We start from the raw sequence: 22497 nt of genomic DNA, 5'->3' as shown, positions 1-22497 counted from the left end.
ATATATCTAAGAAGTTAAATCAAACACCAAATTACATACATATTAAGCAATTAGGAATTGTAATATTTTTACTTTCAAATTAGATACCAATTATAATAGGACTCGCTGTTCATAGTTCCGTATTTAAATTACAGTCGACCTGACATACCTCCAGATGCGACAATGGTTTCGCCAGTTATATAAGATGCATCATCAGAGACTAGAAATGTTACAATACCAGCCATTTCCTCTGGTGAACCTAGGCGTCCCATAGGTATTTTTGAAAGTGCAGCTTCGTTTGCCGCCTCGCTTTCATAAAGCTAAAGAAAACAATTAAAGTGAAATAAAACTTTGTTTAAAATTAACATTACCGCTTTCGAAAATTTAGTTTTGATAATCCCAGGTGCTAAACAGTTTACTCGTATACCAACAGGTGCCAAATCTTTGGCCGCGGCTTTAGTTAATCCAATCAAAGCCGTCTTACTAACAGAATATGCACCTAGTAACTGAATCATAATCAATTGTTAATTGAAACAAAGCACAAAGTTCAAATGTAATTAAGAACTTGATATTATTAAGAGAGATAAAATGTTTACCTCAAATGCATCATAGCCAGCGATGGAAGACACGAATACTATACTTGAACCTTTCTCTTCTCGCAAGTACGGTAAAGCCTCTTTCGCAAGTAAATAAGACGACTTAACATTTACATCAAATATTTTATCCCAAACACCTTCATCACACTCCAATACCCCACCCACTGATGGATTTGTGGCAGCATTGGAAACTAAAATATTTAGCTTCCCATAATTGCGAATTGTTTCCTCGAAGAGCCGTTTGCGATCTTGTGATTCTCCGACATGGCATTTTAGGCCAATAACATTCAGATTTAACTTACGTAAACGCTCAACGGCACTATCAACATTTCGCTCTTTACGACTGCTGATAACCACAGACGCACCTTCTTCTGCAAGACGTTTGGCAATCGAGAATCCAATGCTAAAAAATAGAAGTATGAAGTGTAATTGAAATACATATATGTGTGTTTACGTATATATATGCGTGATATGTGTTTACGTACGAATGTATTTATTAATTTTTACCTGTTGTTTACTTACCCCTCTGTGGAAGCAGTTACAACCGCAACTTTACCTTCCAATCGTTTCATATTTTTACCTGCTGCCCTGTGAACACTACTACTTGATAAACGTTTGTGACAGTGATTAAAAACAACTTCAGATCTGTCCGCTGTGAAAATTAATTTAATAACAAGCAATAATCATTCAACATGAACTTTGCACTTTGGAATACTGAAACTTACTTCCAGTACATACAGCAAAAGAAGCTTTTGCTCTCATTGCTAGTTGGTTTCTAATAAATAGCATTATCTGCCCTACTAATTGAAACCGGAATCAATATGATACAACGGATTTTTAAAGATAAAGAGGAAAATCGATTGAATTAGTAAAGCCGGCAAAGAGAAAACTCACTATAGCTACGGCGACACACTCATGCATTTGCTGTCCAGCAGCTTATATGTTTGCTTGTCGGGTGACACACGTACTTGTTTCGTGTCACACATATGTCTTGTTGTCGGCTTTTGCGTGATGAAAATGAAGATTTTAGATTTTTTCGCGGGCAAGCGTCATGCACCCGACACTCACACATATAAGCTGCTGGAAGTATCTATGCTGCTGGACAGCAAATGCATGAGCGTGTGGCCATAGCTTACCACTACTTGTATTCGCTGTACAGTAATTTATAATATTACAAATTATCACACAGGTGTTCGTTAACACCTAAGAATGATAGAATATAAAACTGGTGGCAGCCGTATATACATAAGTGAATAGTTACATATATTTTGTTGTTTTTTGGATTTTTAATGTCAAAATCAGCTGGTTGTTTTCAGTGAAATAAAAGATTTCAAGCTTCACGTTTAAAAATAAACAAACGAAATAAAGAGCAAGAATAAGGGGAAACTATTGACAGAGTTTCAATGTTCGATAATTATTATTACGAATGTAAGGAGAAACATCAAAATAAAAACTAAATGAAATGGATGCCGGCAAAGAAAACAGGTATGTTAACATAATTCTAATAAAATTTTTGTAAAATATTATTAATTAGGGATTCATTTTACAGAAAAAAGCGTGTGTCCATAAATGTTTTGTCCTCTTATTACTTATTATAAAATGTAATATAGAATATCCCATGCGCGTTGCTACCATAATTTTTTGCAACCTCAGTAAACGTCGCATACGGATTTCCTCCAAATGTTTATTATTAGCAGCCAATTAATTGCGCAATTAAATTAGCTATTCCTTCTCCTTGTATTTTTTTCATATCGTTAATAATAATTGAAGAAACCAAAAACACCGAAATATTCCACCAAAATAATTTCTATGAAGAAAAACCTCTCAAAGCAGTATTGACAGCTGATTGTAAATTTTGCAGGTAATCTGCCATATGTAAACGGGTCGATTAATTTGGTGGATTTACATTTAATGCATATATGAACGTATTATAATCAAACTAGATGAGAAGCCAGAGCTGAATACGCCCATAACCATAAGTCCAAGAATGATAGAATAAAAAATTTGGTCTAAGGCGAACGGAAGGCGAATATGGTCCCTAAATGAGAAGAGGTGATAATTCAAAGCCGTTAACCAGCTTCAATGGAGCAGTATATAAACCACCGCTAGATGAAATTATTCCCAATTCTTGTGAACCCGCATTAATAAATGTTTGCAATACCCACCCAGACAAATCGGTCCACACATATCACGTCATTGCATCGAAGCTACATTCGGCATGCATTGATCCACAGTTGTCGTTTCGGTCCCTCAGCAGGAACGCCAAAAAATGTTCATTTACCTTTTTTACTTGTTTTAAACACAATGTATACTTTTTCATTTTTCTTTATTTTATTTATAAATTATTTCACTCGAAATTTTCTTTCACTATTCAAAATATACACAGTTAACGCATAAACACACATTTAATCACACCAATGTAAGCACATGAATATAAACAAAACAAGTTATTTTGACGTTGTTCATATCTATGTCATCTATGCCATCACTTGTGATAAACCCACCTCAATTTGATAGTTCGAAGCCACAACATGATGTGAAACTCTTTTTCTTGGGAGAGCGCTGAAAAATGTAAATGTTTTGTAACATTCATCAGTAATGCTGCACCGGAAGAAACATTGAATGAGTATTTTTTAAATAAAAATTTAGTACTTTCAGTTTCAGTATTTGCTCCGTAAGCTTATATTATCCGTAAACAGCTACATATAACAAAAATAAGCACATTCAGTATAAAACACATAAACAAAAAATTAATATTTAAATGAAATTATTCAAAACTGAAATACAAAAGTAATATAATATTAATAAAATAATGAACACGAAAAACATAAATCTATATAAATACATAAAATATTGCAATTTTTAATGCAACGAAAAAAGTGGAAGACAAGAAAAAATTTAACAACTAACAGAATAAGTTAAAGCAAATATCCTTTAATTTTTTCCAACTTAAAAATAATTATCAGTGGTATGTTTATAAAATATCTCAAATGCAAATTCAATTCCTTACCTACGCTTTTCAATGATAAAATATTTACATACTATATACCTATACAAGTTTATAGACATAATGTATCAATAAAATTACATGTTTGTAAAATGTAGTCACATATGTACACAAGACGAATTAAAAGTAGACGCCGAAAAATATAAGAGACATTGGAAAATTCTATAAACTCATTTTAATTTAATTTATGACGTTTATATTGAATTTAATTAAAACAACTTTGTAATTATAAATATTTAAATAGCGACATTTTTCCATTAACGTAAAGACGAACTGTTTTCGTCAATTATCTTTGGTGCCTTACTTCTGGCAGCCCGTCATTTCGACCATCAGCTGTTCATCACTCAGGGGGTGGCAATGCTGCCAAGTATTGAAACGATTTTCTGGGTGCGTTCTCAACAAAGTGAAAAAGTTTTGCATCTTGTTAATAATTTGGAAATAATTTTGTGTCATCTCTAAAGTACGGCTTGCAATTAGTAAATTTCACCCGATATTTTTAAGTAAAAACATTAAATTGCGGCGCCACGGAAACAGCAGTATTGCCTCTGTAGGTATAACCCTAGGAATATTTTCCTGCAAACAACGTATTACGAAAATTTTATGGGCAACCGTGAAACCGCAGAAGTCGTTTGGGAAAAACTTTCCTTTACTACCACGATATATTTGAATGGGGGGCGGAGGGGGAGGGGGCGTGGCACCACCCACCACGCCCATTAGAAAGAGCAAGGTCACACCATTATAACTGTGAAAGTCCCAACCTCCTAGGGTCCCTATAGAACCCCCAGGAGAAGTTTAAAAATTAGGTTTTTTCCGACCACATTTGCAGTTTGGACTGAAATACAGTTGAAGAGAAGAGAATACAGCAGTCGACAACCCAGCAAGCATTTAACTTAGGTTTTATAATTCATAGCACTTATGAAAATGATGTTTTATCGTAAAAGTTATGAGTGCCGATGGCGAAAATTTAGGTGATTTTTATTCCAAATTTTCAGTATTTGTAAAAATATTTGTTTTTGTAATATATACGTATATTTGAAAGCAAAAAGCGCCGCAGGCGAAAATTTGGACTAAAAAATGCGCGATTTTTATTCCAAATTTTCAGTATTTGTAAAAATATTTGTTTTTGTAATATGTATGTATATTTGAAAGTAAAAAAGCGCCGCAGGCGAAAATTTGGACTAAAAATCGCGCGATTTTTATTCCAAATTTTCAGTATTTGTAAAAATATTTGTTTTTGTAATATGTATGTATATTTGAAAGCAAAAATGCGCGCGATTTTTATTCCAAATTTTCAATATTTGTAAAAATATTTGTTTTTGTAATATGTATGTATATTTGAAAGCAAAAAAGCGCCGCAGGCGAAAATTTGGACTAAAAATCGCACGATTTTTATTCCAAATTTTCAATATTTGTAAAAATATTTGTTTTTGTAATATGTATGTATATTTGAAAGCAAAAAAGCGCCGCAGGCGAAAATTTCGACTAAAAATCGCGCGATTTTTATTCCAAATTTTCAATATTTGTAAAAATTTTTGTTTTTGTAATATGTATGTATATTTGAAAGCAAAAAAGCGCCGCAGGCGAAAATTTGGACTAAAAATCGCGCGATTTTTATTCCAAATTTTCAGTATTTGTAAAAATATTTGTTTTTGTAATATATATGTATATTTGAAAGAAAAAAGCGCCCCTATAAATAATAGAAATAACAATAAAATAAGTGTTCCCTTTTGGTTGGCTGGGTTTTTCTTATTTCGCTTTGTTCTTCTCTCTCTCATCGTTCGTTTGACAGTTCGCTCCTCACATTTATTCTGCACGGCATTACAAACGTTTAGAAGAACATTTGTAATAATAAAATTCTAATAGAATTTGTAGTATTATTTAGTGAAAATAGCTTTAAATCAAATATTCAATTAATAAAGAGTGTTTATAAGTGAATTCGTTACTTTTCTGTGTTTGTATTTAAGTGAAATAAGCGTCTGTAATAGGGCATTTTTTCAAGCTTATGCAAAAAAGGTGAATTTTTAACGTTAAATATTGCTATTAATTCTTAATTTTAATTTATAAAAAGTAATATAAATCAAAAGGCTGATATAGTGACTACATTTGCGTGTTATAATTTTTAAATTCGGTCCACGCATTTAGACATTATAAGCAAATATATCGTGGTAGAAAAGGAAAGCTCAGCCGTCGTTTGAAGCAACCAAACAGACAGCCGTCAACATGAGCATTCCCAAAGCGTCGACAGCAACTAGAAAAATACAGATTGAACAAAGTGTGCCTACTGGTTCTATTCGGAAGGGTCCTTACGCTATAGAGCGCAGTGTCGATGCAAGTGAAGTGGTTATTAAACGTAGATTTGGTAATTGTAACCTGCATTTTATTTTATGAAATTCATATAAAACTAAGCAATAAGGACGAAAACATACTCGGTTGAATTTATATGCGTGAAAAGATACAAAAATGCACGTTTGCAAACACCAATCAACGTTCATCAATGATAGTGATGTGGACGTCAGATTGGACAAAACTAGGCTACAATCAACATACTAATAGAAGAATCTTATAAACTTAAGTGAGTACCATTAGATAAGTCTCCAACTAAGAATTTATATCAAGACGAGCAGTGCTAGAATAGGTCGGTTTTTGAGAAATATAATTAACTGTATCAGAAATATGCAGTGCAATTTTACTCGAGCTACTTAGAAGCCTGCTCTAGATTAAAATTAATGGGGTTGGCTTTGGAATGAGGGCATGCGATTTTTGTGGGTAAATCGTGGCCGGTACCGTAGGAGAGCCGGTGTCCTGGCCTCTCTAAATATACCCACTTCGACCCACTGGGATGTCGGAAGCTTGATCTCAACTGTTTTAGTTTCACACACAATATATTTAAAACTGCTGGCATTTCTGTACTTTAATAATTAATAATTTGCCAAGTAGCAAAACTTGCTTGAGTTTGGCAGAGAAGGAAAGCATTGCGAGATAGATAAGTAAAACACACACAAAAATAAGAATGGGAATGCTAGCACAGATAATGGAGAAATAAAAATTATTACTATGCATATTTAATCGTTTCGATGGCATTTTCAAATGGATTCTCATATTTGCGGCCTATTGATTGGTAATTAATTTACCTTTCGTTACATATTATATATGTGTGCTTGTAGGTTTATATCTATAAAGGATTTATATATACAAATTTCAATTTCAAGTACCCTTCGCGGTTCTCCGGGGCTCACCTGAGCAGATAACCCTCTTTCTCTCATCCCATAAGCATAAGCAACGTAGACAATCCCATTTGTCCTTTACCTTGTAAACGTAACACCCCTTCCGAGAATCATTAAGATTCAACTTTAACGGACTCCAGAGCAAGATTGAGATGATAACTCGATGAAGACATCGACCACAGGGATAATTCTTTAGAATATCAAAATATAGCAGAATATGTACAAAATATACCATATAATGTACATATATATACCCTCTGTCACGAGCTGCCTGGCAGGAAATCACTCTGGTGTTGGTGCTCTTATCAGAGGTGAAAACCGATTAGTAGCTGGTGTCTTCAACGCTTATCAGAATCTTAAGCACTCAAGCTTGCCAATGATACGATACAATTTTATATTTTCTCATTTTGAATTCTATTTTCTCATTTGCAACTTAATTTTCTCAATTTCAATTTAATCATTCTCATTTCAATATATCATTTTCAATTTCATATTCAATCTATTTTCTTATTATGAACTTGAAAAGATGTAGCTGACATTGAAAAAACCACTCTCCCACAGGGACTGAAGAGGTTGTCCTAAGACACACATCAACAAGAGCAATGCATTTTGTTTTTGACTTTGGTCCAGAGAATGTTAAAATCTATAAGCAGAAAGAAGATTGACACTGTATAGAAAACAAAATTAACGTTAAACAAAATTTGACAAATTGGAGACCATATCAATGTACCTTGGGTAAACCGCAAATTTTCTATGTGGTTGTTGATGTAGCAGCATTAACATTCCCCATATTTACATACGGGGATTGCTGCTGGAGTGACAGTCCTTGGCCGGATATAAATCCGGGTCGTTTCGGTAACGTAGAACCCACTGTGGTGGAAACGTTTTCCTATGTGGTTGTTGTTGTTGTAGCAGTATCTTCGCCCTGTCAGTGTAGTGTAAATTACCGGTCGTCTTCGTCTAGCTCATCTAACGGTAGGCCCAGGAAACTGACAGTTTCGGTCCAGAGGGAGAGAGGTGTTAGATGAGTGGGTTTGATGGGGCATGTGAAGAGGTGGTTAGTGTCGTGCGGGGTACCTTCACATGCTGTACATATGTTTAGTATGTCGGGGTCGATTCTGGATAGGTAGGAGTTTAACCTGCTACAATATCCAGAACGTAGTTGTGCCAAGATTGCGCGGGACTCTCGGGGAAGCTGGAGCTCTTCGTCTGCGATAGGTGGTGGTTGGACTCCGATAACGGCATTCGGGGGTCGGAAGCTTAGGAAGGTGGTAAGGGTCTCCCGATGAATGTCGCTAATTGCCTGTCTGTATACTGTCTGATCCTGGAGTGGTCTGTCCGTTTTGTCCTGGATCTCGTCCACGTAATTGAGGAAATATCTCATGATGTGCGTGGAAGGTGGCTCAGGCTCGAGCAGGTGTCTGCATGGGTGAGGCCTACGGTGACACCCAAGCAGAAACTGCTTGCCGAGCATTTTGTTGTGCTCCTTAACCGGGAGCATGTGCGCCTCGTCATGTAAGTGATGGATAGGGGACATCAGGAGACATCCTGTCGCGGTCCTGATGGCAGTATTCTGGCAGGTCTGAAGCTTCGTCCACTGCGTATCACTGGTTCCAGGCGACCAGACAGGCGCGGCATAGTTCAAGTCGACAGCAACATTTCTTTGTCTTTGCCCCAAGTGCTGCCGGCAAGCGACTTGAGGACCTTGTTGCGATTCTGTACTCTCGTTGCAATAGCGGTTGTGTGCACTGAGAAGGAGAGCAAGCTGTCAAAGGTGACTCCCAAAATTCTGGGGTTGTTTACCGTCGGTATTGGGGTATCATCGACGTGCACCTGAAGTGGCAGCTTGACCTCCTTTGTCCAGGTGGTGAAAAGGGTCGCCGTGGATTTAGTGGGAGAAAGTTTTAAGTTTCTCGCAGTGAAGAAGCGAGAAAGGCGGGCGAGGTAGTCGTTTACTTTTGAGCATAGGCCATCAATGTCATTGCCCGACGCCATTATCGTGCAGTCGTCGGCATATGAGACCAGTGAGACTCCCTCTGGTGGCTGGGGGAGTTTCGAAATATAGAAATTAAAAAGCAAGGGTGAAAGGACACCACCCTGCGGTACTCCTTGCTTTATTTTTCTCTGTTTTGAGGTTTGGTCTCGAAATATTACCGACGAGTGACGACCACTCAGGTAGTTCGCGGTCCACCTCTTCAGCCCTATGTGGCCGATACTCTCTCCTCAATTCGAGATCAAATCTGCAAATAGATGACGTAAAGCAAGGGGTGCCATAGTAGTGTCCTTTTCCCCTTGCTTTTCAACTTCTACATCCATCTTTGCCAGAAGAGTCTGCTCCCTACTCTTACTCTATGAGGTAAATGCCGACAACTGATGACCACAGGCTTGGCAGGGTTTTCTTCTTCTTTATTTGCTTACTTAATTTCGAATGTTAGCGATCATACAATAATTATTTTAACACTAAAAATTGTTTATTACTTACAATAATTAAATTTAATTTAAATTGTTTGTGAGGGTTTTGTAAACTGTTAAAACAACTTCATACATCTTATTTTCATATCTTAATCTTTCACCTAGGGAGCGTTTATTTAAAGTCTCTGCTGGAGTCTTGACTTGAGTGAGTTTAGAGCTGATGAAATCAGGGATTATATTGGGTTCAACCCATATTTTAGCTAAAATATCCAACTGAACTTATTTTACAGTTTGTCGAATAAGCAAAGCAATTAAAAACTTCAATCAACAAACTATTAAAGGGAATACTGGAACAACAACAAAATGAACTCAAACGACAATGGGAAACTGTTGGGGAAATAAACATCATTTGCCACCTGAGGAGAACAACAATCAACACAAACGTTTTTAACAATGTAAATAAATATAATGCTTGATAAACGAAATCAATACATGAAGACATTTTTAAAGTTAACTCTCGACTACCTACAGTGCTTTATTTAAAATTACTTTCTTCGATTTATTATTAGCAAACAAACAAAAGCTAGCTTTAACATTTTGAAAGTTCATTTTTTCAGCACCATTTGGGTTGCTATTTTTATTCACATAATCAAGCATAAAACAAATAAATTAATTTTGCAATGATTAAACGTATGTACACAAATACGAAAGAAATGCATAAGATAAAATTACTCAACAAAAAATGGCATGGAAAATTGTAGATATACAAATCAAATGATATTAATTATATACTACTAATATAAAAATTCATCGTGCCCACAGGTGAAGGTTCGAAACCTTTATTTCAACGTGATGACATTGTTGTGAACCCCAATAGCGTTATTAAGGCTGCGGACTCCCATACAGAAAACCATCTTATAAGTGAAAGTAAAAACAGGGCTAAGGACGTTTCAAATCAATATCTAAAAGGAAGTCTCAGTTCGACAGTACGTAGTCCATTAACATTTTTCGCAAATTGAAGTTTCATTGTAATTCGTAACGTGCTGAACATATCATTTATATAACTCGAAATTTTTTTTAAAAACAATTTTTTTTGTTTGAAATTCAAAGGATTCTAGCAGTCCAGAAGGATATCGGAAGTACCATACCGGTCCCTATAATGACTGCACAACTAGTACCAATAATAGATCGCCTCCACGAACCAAGCCATTAAAATCTACTAATGAAGGAAAACATACAATTCGCTGCGACTCGTCACCACCATTTAACCATCGTCGAAGAACACCTGAAAAACTGCCATATTTTCAAGACGAGACAAGAGAACGTGATAGACTTCGGCGCAAATATGAAACTAAACCCAAAATACCATCATCTTCGCCTCCCTTGTCATCAAGGTCACGTCAAAGGCGCAGTCGTTCGAAATCACGGTCTCGCTCCCAATCTCGAGAATTTGAGCACCGTTTAAAATATACTAATCTCCGTCGTTCTGTTTCAACGGATCGCTACATAGGCGAAACTGGTAGACGAGATCGAGGATCACGCTCCGACAAGACATCTTCGCGTTATCCTCATAGATCGGAAGATCGAAGCAAAAGTGACCGTCGACAGAGGCATTGGCGTTCACCTTCAAGATCACCTAGACGGTCCCGTGATCGTTTGACACGTTCACGGAAACAAAGCAGGCATGATGAGCGACATAAGAATTACCATAGCGAGCATGGAGGAGCATCAAGTGATGAGTTGGCTCAAAGAAATTTGCCACAACCGCAGATAATAACCATTCCAGTACCAGTACCTGCTGATTTTATGAATTATACATACGTAAGTAAAATTATATAAATCATTAGCTGGTAACTGTACAAATCTTAGTCTCTTAAAGTTTGGATGAAATGTTTTTGTTGTTGTAACAATACAAAATACTCCATATTTGGAGGATGTTGCTGGAATAATAGCTCTTCATTGATTAAAAAGTCGGATCATTTTGGTAGCGTAGATTTAGAATTCACATTTTTATCCTCAAAGCTTCCAAATCGCATATATAGTACGCCTACGTTCGAGTGTTATAATTCTTATACTTATATATATGTATACATTTGTTCATTATTATTTATTTATATAGCTATGTATTAAATTTTACGTTATATTTTTTATATGCATGTAAGAAAACGCGACCTAAATGTAACACTTAGCTTACGGAAACGCCACTGCCACTACAAGTTTACATCGGAACTTTAGCTTTCATTGTATATTCATGCGTTCTAGATATTTTTTAACAGTTACTGAATCAATACAACTAAAGATAAATGAACAGATCATAAGTTAGTTATGTATAACTTATAAGAAATGAATTGCTAGAATACCTACTATTCTATTAAATATTAAAGCAAGAATCGTGAAAAGTAAATCGTCGAAATTGATAGCATGTACATATCCTTATAAATAAGTGGTCGCCAACCTTTTCAAGATTTTGAAATAAACAGCGAGCTACTTGCACAAGCCAACATAAATTAAATAATACACAGTTATATTCGACATACAATACATGTATTTATTTTACTAATATACGTTCTATATATAATAAACTTATGACTTATAGTGCTTATACTTATGCATAACTACATCCATGTTCACACCTATCAATCGTAACAAAATTTTTTCCAGTCATAATGGCAAATCACAAGCGACTTAAAAAACAACAAAACAGTAATAGTAGCCGATTGCGGTATTTATTTTTAATAAATTTCATATTGGAAAAAGAAGATTCACACAAATAAGTTGAACTGAATAACGCTTTCACTTTCAACGCAACACGACATAAAACTGAATATGTACTTATCTTTACTTACTAAAGTCCATATACATTTTGTATTTGAACCTAAAGATTTTAAAGTCAAGTCACTTTGAAAAGCAATCAGTTCCATTTCTGTCACAGCAATGTCTTCGCCAAAGTTGTTCATAACACAAGTTGCAAACTGTTCTATATCAATGTCCATGAAGGGTGAAACAACAAATTGCGTCACTAAAGCAATTTTGCTGAAATTCTTGAAACGATTTTTGAAGTTTTCCTTCAAGTTAGAAACTATTTCCATATGATATTTACTGTCATAGGGCTCTAATAGATTTTTGGATATCTTTTCGGAAAGAATAGGAAAATGCTTAGTATCGCGGTTTTTTAGGTTTTGTTCCCAAAATTCAAGTTTTGTAATAAATGCATTTATATCAGAAATCATTTCCGCTAATTCTTTATCCCTGCCTTGAAGCTGCAAGTTAAGCTCATTTAATTTCTCTGTAATGTCCACAAGAAAACCAAAATCTCTGAGCCAAGTCGAATTTTCCAGCTCAGGAATCGGTTTATCGCGTTCTTTGCAAAATTAGAGTATAGCAGGCAGGACATCATTGAAACGTTTGAGCACTCGTCCTCTGCTTAACCATCGCACTTCAGAGTGAGGAAGTAGCTCTCCGTATTGACAGTCAATTTCATCAGCCAAGGTTTTAAATAATCTTCTTTGTAACGCTTGAGCTCTAATCTTGTTCACAATTTTCACCACCAGTTTCATAACGTTGTTCAAATTTGAAAAAATTTCCACATAATGCTTGCTGATGTATAATACAGTGGTAACTAAGAAATTGTGGAAAACTTTCATCCTTATGACATAGCGCCACGAGCCCCTTATCACAACCCACCATAGCTGGAGCACCGTCAGTTGTCAGGCCTCCCATTTTTGATATTGGAATTTTCTCAGAAGAGATGAGATTTTTTTAAATGAGAAGACAGCTCTAGCCCAGTAGTATGTCCTTTGAGTGGAATAAACTTCAAAAGATCTTCTTTAATTGTAAAATCACTAAAAGCCATCCTGACAAATATGGCCATCTGTGAGGTGTCAACTACATCTGTTGATTCATCCAGTTGCAGTGAAAAATAAATACAGTTATCTATATTAAGTCACTTCTTAACTGTAAAAAAATATCATTGCTCATTACTTCTACTCGCCTCATCACTGTATTAGCAGAAAGTTGCATAGATTTTATAGCAGACACTATTTCGTCTTTATTTCTAAAGTTAGCGAATAAAGAATCTGCAGCTTCCAAAAATGCTTGTTTTATGATTTCCCCGTCTTCATAAGGTTTTTTCTTTTGTGCAATTATCTGGGAAACACGATAAGAGGCTTCAGTTGCAGCCTTATTTTTGTCGACTGTTTTCAAAAATATTGACTGTTGTCCAATTAACTGGATTTTTAAATGTTTCAGTTTTTCTTTTCTGGTGGCAGAATTTAACGGGAATACCTTCTCAAAATTCGAATGTACAGTTTTATGATGCCTCTCAATATTTCCTTTTTTAGGAACTGACACAGATGTATTACATAACAAACAAACACTTTTGCCTTTAACTTCTGTGAAGAAGTATTGTTCTTCCCATTCCGAATGGAAATGGTATGTCTTCGCCTTCTTACTACTGCTTGCCATAATGTTTCGAACTCTAACCCAACCGCTCCACGCAGAACGTTGATAATGACGTTCAGTAGTAAACTGAGCGCAATGTCGACGTGCATTGCGTATATATTAAGGTACTTGACCACCTTGGAAAGCTAAAAAGTACAACATATTCAATAATTTTTTTTTCATGTTCTGTATAATATATTAAAATAAATTTTTTTTTAAATTTTTATTTAGAGCTTATATAATACAAAAAAAAATTGATTTATTAAAATTTCTTTTTTTAACATATATCCAGGAGGCGCCAAAGTCGAGGCCTGAAGAAAATCATGTCTTGCGGCGGACAGTTAATCTTAGAAATGGTAATTCTAAAACAAAAGAGAGAAACAAAATTTTCAAAAGGAAGGTTCCTTGCGTGAGAATTTACCACAAACTGACAAAAAAAAAAAATAATAAAAAAATGGCGGATGTTTGAAAAAAAGTTAAGAAAACACCCCTGTTTTTCACAATGTTATGCTTAAAAAGCAATACTTTATTAACTTTTTTTTTGCAAAATGTGGTAAATTGGCATACAAAACATCTTAACAAATAAAACAAGACCAAAATCATTAAAATCGGCTAAGCAGTTTCGGAGATAAAGTGTCCGCCATTCGAAAAAAAGTAATTTCTGGAAAAACGCGTTTAAAGTTAAAACTTGCTATTTTCTTTCCGCTGAGTCAGCAAGTAATGAGTGCAGGATGCGCCTGCACATTTTCACTGATTTCACTTTGTTAGAATTCGAATTTAAAAAAACAGTTTCAGGTGATGATTTTTAAAAGTATAAGGATTGAAAAAATGTAAAAAAAAAAAAATTTAATTTTTTGAAACTTATAAGGTGGTCAAGTACCTTAAGCCAAAAAATTCTCGAACACGCTAATCGGTTCCAGCCGATCCTAGAACGGAGACGCGACTTCTCGTCGTGTTTGTCGGCGCGAAATCGCTTACCGCAGTGTTGCCGCTGTTTATCTATTTATTATGAAAATTTCTGAAATTTGCTAATACTGGTATGATTTTCAGACTTTTGGATTTTTTGCAACGTGAGCAGCGCGAGCTACCAGAATTGCCTTTGCGAGCTACCGGTAGCTCGCGATCGACGGGTTGGCGACCACTGTTATAAATGTTTAGTGCTATATTTAATTTAGTTAATCTTAATTGTTTGTATACTTATCAAACTTTAATTATTTTTATTAGTATCACCTTGCTTACAATACCAATGTGTATTAGAAATACAATTTTATGAATTCCTACTTTAATTTTTGGAAACTCTTTTTCTGCAGCCAACGTGGCCAACGCAATGGAATCCCCCCATGGCTCATCCAGTACGATATGGTCCACCCGCTGCCTACCACATACCAACCATTTTACCAGCAGCTGTTATGCCACCAATGCGGCCGCCGTTGCCACCATATGGCCCTCATCCACCGCCGTTACGTTATGGTGTGCGTGGATTTAGATTACCTCCACAATATGGTGCATCTCGTCCATGGCGACCAAAGTTTCGTACGAAAAATACCTAAAAAGCGACTGTTAAATATTGTAAAGAATTTAATTTACGCCATTTCATATAAATACATCCAGCACATTAACTTAAAACAAAGGATAAAGGATGAGGATAGGCAAAAAATTAGCTTTGCTTGCTGCATATGATATTTTGTGCAAAACAATTTGTCCGTTCAACTATGGGAAATTTTTAATACGTAAAACGTAAATTTTCACGTAAAACCAATGTATTATCAGGGAACAGTGTAACTTACGATTGGTCGAAATAATTTATTCTTTATATATGTACGCAAATTTTTATTAATTAGAAGTAAAATTAAATTTAAAACAAATTCTGGTTTTTTTCGCTATCGAATTTCCTTTAGGTTAATAAAAATTGAGCAAATACTATACACTTGCCAGAAAAAGTATCCGTACACAAAGAAATGAAAGCAACATATTAAGAAATTCTTTGTAAAAAAAACTAAAACATTTTAAACTTTTATGAGAAATGTTTAGTCGGTAATTTTCTACAATTTTTATACATTTTTTCCTAAGTACATTTTTTAAAATTAAATTTTACAAAATAAAAAAACTTCACTCTAACGAAGCAGAAAAAGATTCCGTACAGCTGAAAACAAAAACTCCCCGCAGTATGCAGTGGCATATTCATACCCAATAACGGTTTTATTTGATTTTGCTGTGACTACATTACTTTAGAATTATTTTAAAGTTTTTGTGTACAAGACGTAGTGATGACCCTCAAAACTAAGGAAATTCGTGTTGCAGAATGTCGTGCAAACACACATACAACTGGTTCAGTTGTGGCAGCCATGTTCTGGTCCACCTAGCAAACTGACCGTACGTGAAAAACGAACCATATTGCAATCAGTGAAATATAATCCCTGAATTACGGCTTCTCAAATATGTAAAAACATTTCGTAAATATATGTGTAAAATATGTGTATCGCGGACGTGTAGCACTTAGAAAACCGTACTTATCCGAAATCAACAGAAAATATCGCGTTCCCACGACAGTCGGTTCTACGTTACCGGAACCACCCCGATTTATATCCGGTCAAGGACTGTCACTTCAGCAGCATTCCCCATATATATATGGGGAAAGTTTATACTACTACAACAACGCATGGATTTTGCAAACGTTCTATTTTAGGATGAAATCAAATATTGTATATTTGCCATTAAAGGAAGAAATCTAGTGTGGCGTAAGAGCGGTACTGCTCTCGAAAAGGAAAACCTTGTACCAACTGTGAAGCATGGCAGGGGAGGTGTGATTTTCTGAGGGTGTCTGGCGGCGCAAGGAGTTGGCAAACTTGTTTTTATAGAATCAACAATGGATAAATTTTCTTATTTAAATATTTTAAATACTAGCATCATGCAAAGCGCTCAACAGTTGGAGCTTGGTGATGATTGCTGGTTTCAACATGATAATGACCCCAAGCATTCGACCTATAATGTTAAGCTCTGGTTGTGGAATATCACTCAAATTGCGGTCACGGCTGATCCAGCAGTGGCGAATTGATATCACGAAAATGGCAAGAAAAGGAAATAAAGAGTTTTTCAATAAGAGGTGTTATTTTGATATTCAAAGAAAAATGTTATTTTTTTTAATAAATGACAGATGTTTATTTCATTATAAAGAGGATGGTATGCCGTTAATATTGGAAAATAACATCAGGCAAATGACCACCACAACCACGCTTACAGGACAATATCCTTTTCATAAAATTTTCCATAACCGAATTGCAAAGTGGCTGCCCTATGTCCTCAATAGCCTCACGATTTCATCTTTGAGATCTTGAATCGATCCTGGGCTGTTGGCGTAGACCTTCTCTTTCACGTGGCGCCAAAGGAAAAAGTCACAAGGTGTTAAATCACAATATCTCGGTCGCCAATTATGATCAGCTCTTCGGGAGATAACACGGTCCGGAAACTTTTCCCGTAAAAGATCAATGGTTTCGTTGCTTGTGTGGTACGTAGCGTCGTCTTGTTGAAAATAAACGTTGCCCAGATCAATACCATCCAATTTCGGCCATAAAAAATTTTTAATCATCTCTCGATAGCGTAATCCATTCACCTGTAACACCTGTTATTGGAAAACTCTTTATCTGCGGACCGTCCAAATCTCGGTACCACATCGAAATACTGTCCACAACAAAAGTCAATTGAGCAATGATCGTAAGCTCATAATATCAAATAAATTCTTCTTGAAAGCAGATCAGAAAGCGCTTGAACGATAGGCAATACCACACCACCAAAGTTTCCGGAATAACGGGGTCGCTGTAAGTGAACTGATTTGAGTTATGTTTTTTTTTTAGGTTATCACATCTGTGAGTGACATTGCTACCAAAATTGTATCGCCATTGCTTGACATTTGTAAAAGTTACGCCGTCTTGAGTAAATCTACATCTGCATGTATTTTTGATTTTTCACAGATTGAATATCCAACAAGGAGTTTGTATTGAATTTTGCGCTAAAAATGGATTCAATGGTGCGAGATCCTTAGAAATATATTATAGATTACAACGATTTTGGGCGCTACGACAGAAAAGAAAGGATTTATGGGAAAACAACTCGTGGATTTTACACTACCGCACTGTGCCATCATTATCCGCTGCGGGAAAACGCGTTTTAACAGTCAAAAGAAAGTAATGGGAAAATGGAAGATGGCTATACCGAAAATAGAGTTGGAGGAATGTTTCGGGAGCTGGACCAAACCCTGGCATAAGTGCGTTGCAGTTGATCGGGAGTACTTTGAAGGCAATAATGTCAGGAATGAACTTGTATTTTGAATTTTCTGAATATATTCCGGGAACTTTTTGATTAAGGGGGCATGAGCTTTTCCACAACAGTCAGTCCTACGGTACCGGAACGACTCGGTTGTTGTTGTAGCAGCATAAACATTCCCCATACTTACATACGGGGTATGCTGCTGGAGTGACAGTCCTTTGCCGGATATAAATCCGGGTCGTTTCGGTAACGTGGAAACGTCCTCGTCCTCGGAATGACTCGTATTTATATCTGGTCAAGGACTATCACTTCAGCTATATTTACTAAAAATATATGGTAATTTTTTATGTTGTTACAACAAGGAGCGTATTGCAGACCACAGCGCTGAAAGCTATAATGTCGTCGGCAAAACATGCCCACTAGTTGCACTTCGGATCTCCTTGCAATGTGGCTATAATGTCGGCAGTATGACTATGCTATGTTGAAAATTCATGACATCAACTCATATCTGGAGGTTAACCACTTTATCATCTACGAAATCAACTTCTTACTTGCTTGTTTTTTCCCCCCAGGCAAAAATATTATATAACTCGCTACTGCGTCTATACGTGTCTTTTATTTTTTGTTTGATTCAAACATTTATTTAAGTAGTGATTTTAAGATTTAATGTTCTTTTATTTACAAATATATATAGATAGATAAAACAATTTTTCTCTATTTGATATTTTTTAAACGTTTTGAGAAAAATACAAAGTGATAAAATTGTAAATATGTATAAGAGCATAGAATAAGGTAAAATAAATAAATAAAATAGGTTGTAAGACGGTATATTTGAACTTTTGATTTGAAAAAAAAAAAAAAAAAAAAAAAAAAAAAAAAAAATCTGATCCGACAAAATAATAAAATATATAGAGTTAAATTGCATACTACAAATTACTTATTACAAGTTAAAATTAAAAAATGAGAACATTAATTGAAAAGTAGGAAGATGCAAATTGTTGCCCCTTTTTTGATGGACTTGCATGTTAAACGTTGCATTCTCATTGGTATACATTTCTTTCTCGAGTTCATTTATTTAGTTAGACAAACGAATATTTTGAGAAACATGGTTATTTCAATCTAAATTATAGACTTTAGTATACTACAATTAACACAAATACAAGAAAACTACCATGCCAAAAAAAACCTAAGTTATTTTTGTTGTCACTTGTCATTTTGTTTTTACAGTTAAAACTGCATTCTGTAACCATTGCTGCTTACCACAGAACTTTAAATTTTATTACACTTTCTGTTTTTCTCACGTACATGCATACATTAAACTTCTAACCTTCAGTTGTAAATAATTACAATACTTATTTCGATTTATCTATCTTACCGAGAGATTTCATTTCGATTTTTAAACATACTACAAAACTAGCGTTTCTGTTTTCCTAAGCTTAATGTTTTTTTTTTGTTTTTTTTTTTTTTGATTTCACTTTACATCATTTCTCCCTCGACTTCCTGCTTCACGGTTTCGGACACGCTTTCACACCAGGTCAACACGCGGTCGGAATTGTAAGCGTAGTGGCGGATCCCTAAAACGCCAACGTGTCACATAAACGAACTTCAGTGTATGGTCTTTGCCTAACAATTCCTCATTGCACAGTATGTCGATCTAAAAATAAACATGATTCATTGCATATAACTTTCGATTTTTTTTAATTTGCAGAATATTGATATTTATTTTCAACAATTGAACTTAAAGTAATCTTAACACAATGACACGTTTCTTCATCATGATGCTGTTGTTTTTAAAACATCATTTTAAGTTCAATTAATTGATATTTTTGCTGAAATATACCTAAGAACGATTCGGTCTGCTCGATCTCCTCTCAATTATCCATTTGGCTACTTTCAGGATGACAAAAATTTCCGTTTTGAAAACAGTTGCCATTTCCCCCATAGGATAGTGATATTTATTACTATCGTTTAAGTACCATCCTACTCTATACCCTATTTCATTCTTGGACCCATCGGTAAAGAAAATATACGTCAAACCTCCCTCATCTTTTTATAGGTTCTATTAAATAAGTAATAAATATTATTTACTAATTAAATTAGGTGCAAAATGTGATATTTTAATGCAAACTGAAGACTTTTAAAAAGGTCACAGGTAAAATAACAGCAAAGTAAAATAAAAAAGCTTATGTTACTCATTAAATTAAAGACGTAATGGTAGACCCGAATCTTTACAAACATTTGTTATGTTAAATGATCTCGTTAATGTTTTAGAAAGTCCAACTATAGTCGGGTTACCAACTCTTCTAGCGTTTAAAAAATACGAAGAGTTGATGCAATTTTTTCCGATAGTAAAATAATAATCAACCACAAAATTAGAGTTGCAAACTGTTTAGGTATTGTAATTTATGTAGAAAAATTTGTGTTGAATGAATGAAAAGGGGAAGGTTTGCAATTCGACCTTGACATCTTTTGGCAGCCGCCGTAGCCGAATAGGTTGGTGCGTAACTACAATTCGAAAGTGCACGGGTTCGAAGCGCCGGGCACGAAACACCAAATTAACCAAACCTGGGCCTACACTGACAGGGCTACCTATGCTTTTAAAACAACAACAACAACCAAATAATAAAAAGAACGATAGGTTTTTTTCAATAGCGACCGCCCCTCGGCAGGCAATGGCAAACCTCCGAAAGTATTTCTTCCTTAAAAAAGCTTTCGGAGCCTTTTGGAGTCGGCTTAAAACTGTATGTTCCTCCATTTGTGGAATATGAAGACGCACACCACAAATAGGAGGAGAATTTCGGCCAAATACCCAAAGAGCATATAAGCGCCAATTATATAATACATATATATTCATCTCAGTATCTTATCCAAATCCAGCTCCCTCAATAAATGTAAAATGAAGTTGGTTTGGGCTGAGTGTATATGACTTTCTTCAGTATTCGCCAAAAATGTATCAGGAATGTTTTATGCTGTTACAACCGTTTATCGAACAGTGTTGACTCGTGAGACTCTCATTAATAATCGCCTGCCCGAAATAGCCTCTCTAGTACCACCCGATCGAAACAGCTTGTTTCCTGTGCCTACAGTTTGGTACAAACAACGATTAACCGCTATTACAATAATAACATGAAATACAATTATATGAGAAAAGGAGGCAACATGTTTACAGACTAGACCGCCCCCGCCCTTAGTAGGTGTGACTTTACGAATATTTCTTCTTAAAAACCTCGAAAAAATTAAATTTCTTAGACTAATTAAGAGGCAGGCTATGCAATGGACAAAATACATACCTCTCGGTACTTGTCAATACCGTTTAAAATTTTTTTCGCAACCAATTTTTTTAAATGAGTTATGGTCGCCTGCGAACTGCAGCGAATAAAACGGCGTTGCAAATTTTTAAAATTATTGCTCATACACTCGAGGCTCACGTTCACCTGCTCGTCGAGGCGATGGAAATCGGACTCTGCATGTGCTTCCAACATTTTTTCATCGTCCTCATGATTTTGCGGCATATCCTTGGGGCAGGGTATATTACGACTCTTGTAAAAATCTCGTTCTCGCCTCATTTCATCTAAATTAAAAGAGAACGAATTTGTATGCATTTTGGAGTTAAGTTTATTGAGAACTAACCTTCTTGAAGATTGGGTACTAGCTTATAAACGATATCCTGCATGGTTCGATCAAAGCTGATGTACTGTAGTGGATGTGACTGATGGATGACATTGTCACAGGTGGGGCAGGTTTTCTTTTCTTCCAAATGTTTAACCAAACAACTTTTACAAACTACGGCCGAACAGAATATTTATGAAATTCATATTCAAGAAATCATTTTATAACTTACATGTATGTAGACACTCAGTTACAGTTGTAGCGTCAATAAAGTAACCCCCGCAAATCTTGCACGTTATGTGCGGGTTTATAGTCTTAAGCTTAACACGACGCTCCATGACTTTTTTTACTCTTGTCTGCAGTATGAAGATCGCAGGTACACTGCAGAAGCTTAGTAAACATTGCACTTGTGCCGCGAACTCCTCAATTATACGACAAAATTACTCACGCAAGAGTTTGGAACCCCCTTATTTTGCCACTATTATTGTGTTTTGATATCAAGCGCTGCTGCAATTGATCGCTCTAAAGCCCATATAATTTCATCCACCTTAGATGATTATGCTAGATTTCTGTTTAACAATTGCATTTTTTATTCACATACCACTTGGTTCTCAATAAATTTTATTAGAGAAATCTAACTATAAACGAATACCTTTATAAAAATAAACATTGGTTATGTTACTGTAAAAATAAATAAATTAAATAATTACGCGAAAACCGAAAAATTGACACGAACACGGGGTTTACAATTATTTTTATTGAAGTATTGAATGCATGAGAAAGCGGTGTTAGGTTGGCTGCACTGTAAAGCTCTGTTCACGTTCCTTTCCAATAGGAACTAGCAAGTATTTGGAATTTGACAGGTTTAGATTTCAATAGAAATATATCAAAATTGTGTGAACTTAATTATGTTTGTACATAAGTGCACGCAGATATAAAATCCAGAAGCACTCCAAAATTGGTAGTT

At 35.4% G+C, this 22497-nt stretch overlaps 3 protein-coding genes across 8 annotated transcripts; 1 reads left to right on the top strand and 2 right to left on the bottom strand.

Annotated features, from left to right (window-relative positions):
- Positions 1-31: 31 nt before the first annotated feature.
- Positions 32-1855, bottom strand: LOC129240633 (dehydrogenase/reductase SDR family member 4). 2 transcript variants are annotated; one of them, XM_054876559.1, is made up of 6 exons: positions 1837-1855; positions 1301-1372; positions 1098-1227; positions 576-978; positions 351-485; positions 32-299 (listed from the first exon to the last, which is right to left on the bottom strand). In XM_054876559.1, the coding sequence occupies exons 2-6, from the start codon at positions 1362-1364 to the stop codon at positions 129-131; spliced, it is 903 nt and encodes a 300-aa protein (XP_054732534.1). In that variant the 5' UTR covers positions 1365-1372; positions 1837-1855; the 3' UTR covers positions 32-128. The 2 variants fall into 2 exon arrangements, with proteins under 2 accessions (XP_054732534.1, XP_054732533.1); XM_054876558.1 differs by lacking the exon at positions 1837-1855 and adding an exon at positions 1712-1776.
- Positions 1856-3936: 2081 nt separating this feature from the next.
- Positions 3937-15776, top strand: LOC129240632 (female-specific protein transformer). Of its 4 annotated transcripts, none has more exons than XM_054876553.1 (6): positions 3937-4082; positions 4134-4214; positions 5777-5941; positions 10041-10204; positions 10329-11039; positions 14969-15776. In XM_054876553.1, the coding sequence occupies exons 3-6, from the start codon at positions 5803-5805 to the stop codon at positions 15206-15208; spliced, it is 1254 nt and encodes a 417-aa protein (XP_054732528.1). In that variant the 5' UTR covers positions 3937-4082; positions 4134-4214; positions 5777-5802; the 3' UTR covers positions 15209-15776. The 4 variants fall into 4 exon arrangements, with proteins under 4 accessions (XP_054732528.1, XP_054732532.1, XP_054732531.1 ...); XM_054876557.1 differs by lacking the exons at positions 4134-4214; positions 5777-5941 and adding exons at positions 5989-6154; positions 9509-9975 and having other exon boundaries at positions 3939-4129; XM_054876556.1 differs by lacking the exons at positions 4134-4214; positions 5777-5941 and adding exons at positions 5989-6154; positions 9384-9975 and having other exon boundaries at positions 3939-4129.
- A 3514-nt stretch (positions 15777-19290) lies between these two features.
- Positions 19291-22286, bottom strand: LOC129241680 (polycomb group RING finger protein 3). 2 transcript variants are annotated; one of them, XM_054878143.1, is made up of 5 exons: positions 22183-22281; positions 21763-22099; positions 21552-21704; positions 21212-21492; positions 19291-19575 (listed from the first exon to the last, which is right to left on the bottom strand). In XM_054878143.1, exons 2-5 carry the CDS (start codon positions 21866-21868, stop codon positions 19447-19449), a joined length of 669 nt encoding a protein of 222 aa, XP_054734118.1. In that variant the 5' UTR covers positions 21869-22099; positions 22183-22281; the 3' UTR covers positions 19291-19446. The 2 variants fall into 2 exon arrangements, with proteins under 2 accessions (XP_054734118.1, XP_054734117.1); XM_054878142.1 differs by having other exon boundaries at positions 21763-22286.
- Positions 22287-22497: the final 211 nt, after the last annotated feature.

Source organism: Anastrepha obliqua, chromosome 3, assembly GCF_027943255.1.
Source record: "Anastrepha obliqua isolate idAnaObli1 chromosome 3, idAnaObli1_1.0, whole genome shotgun sequence".
NCBI classification, from domain to species: Eukaryota; Metazoa; Arthropoda; class Insecta; order Diptera; family Tephritidae; genus Anastrepha; species Anastrepha obliqua.
Note: the sequence above shows the minus strand (reverse complement) of the source record. Positions and strands in the feature narration are given on the sequence as shown.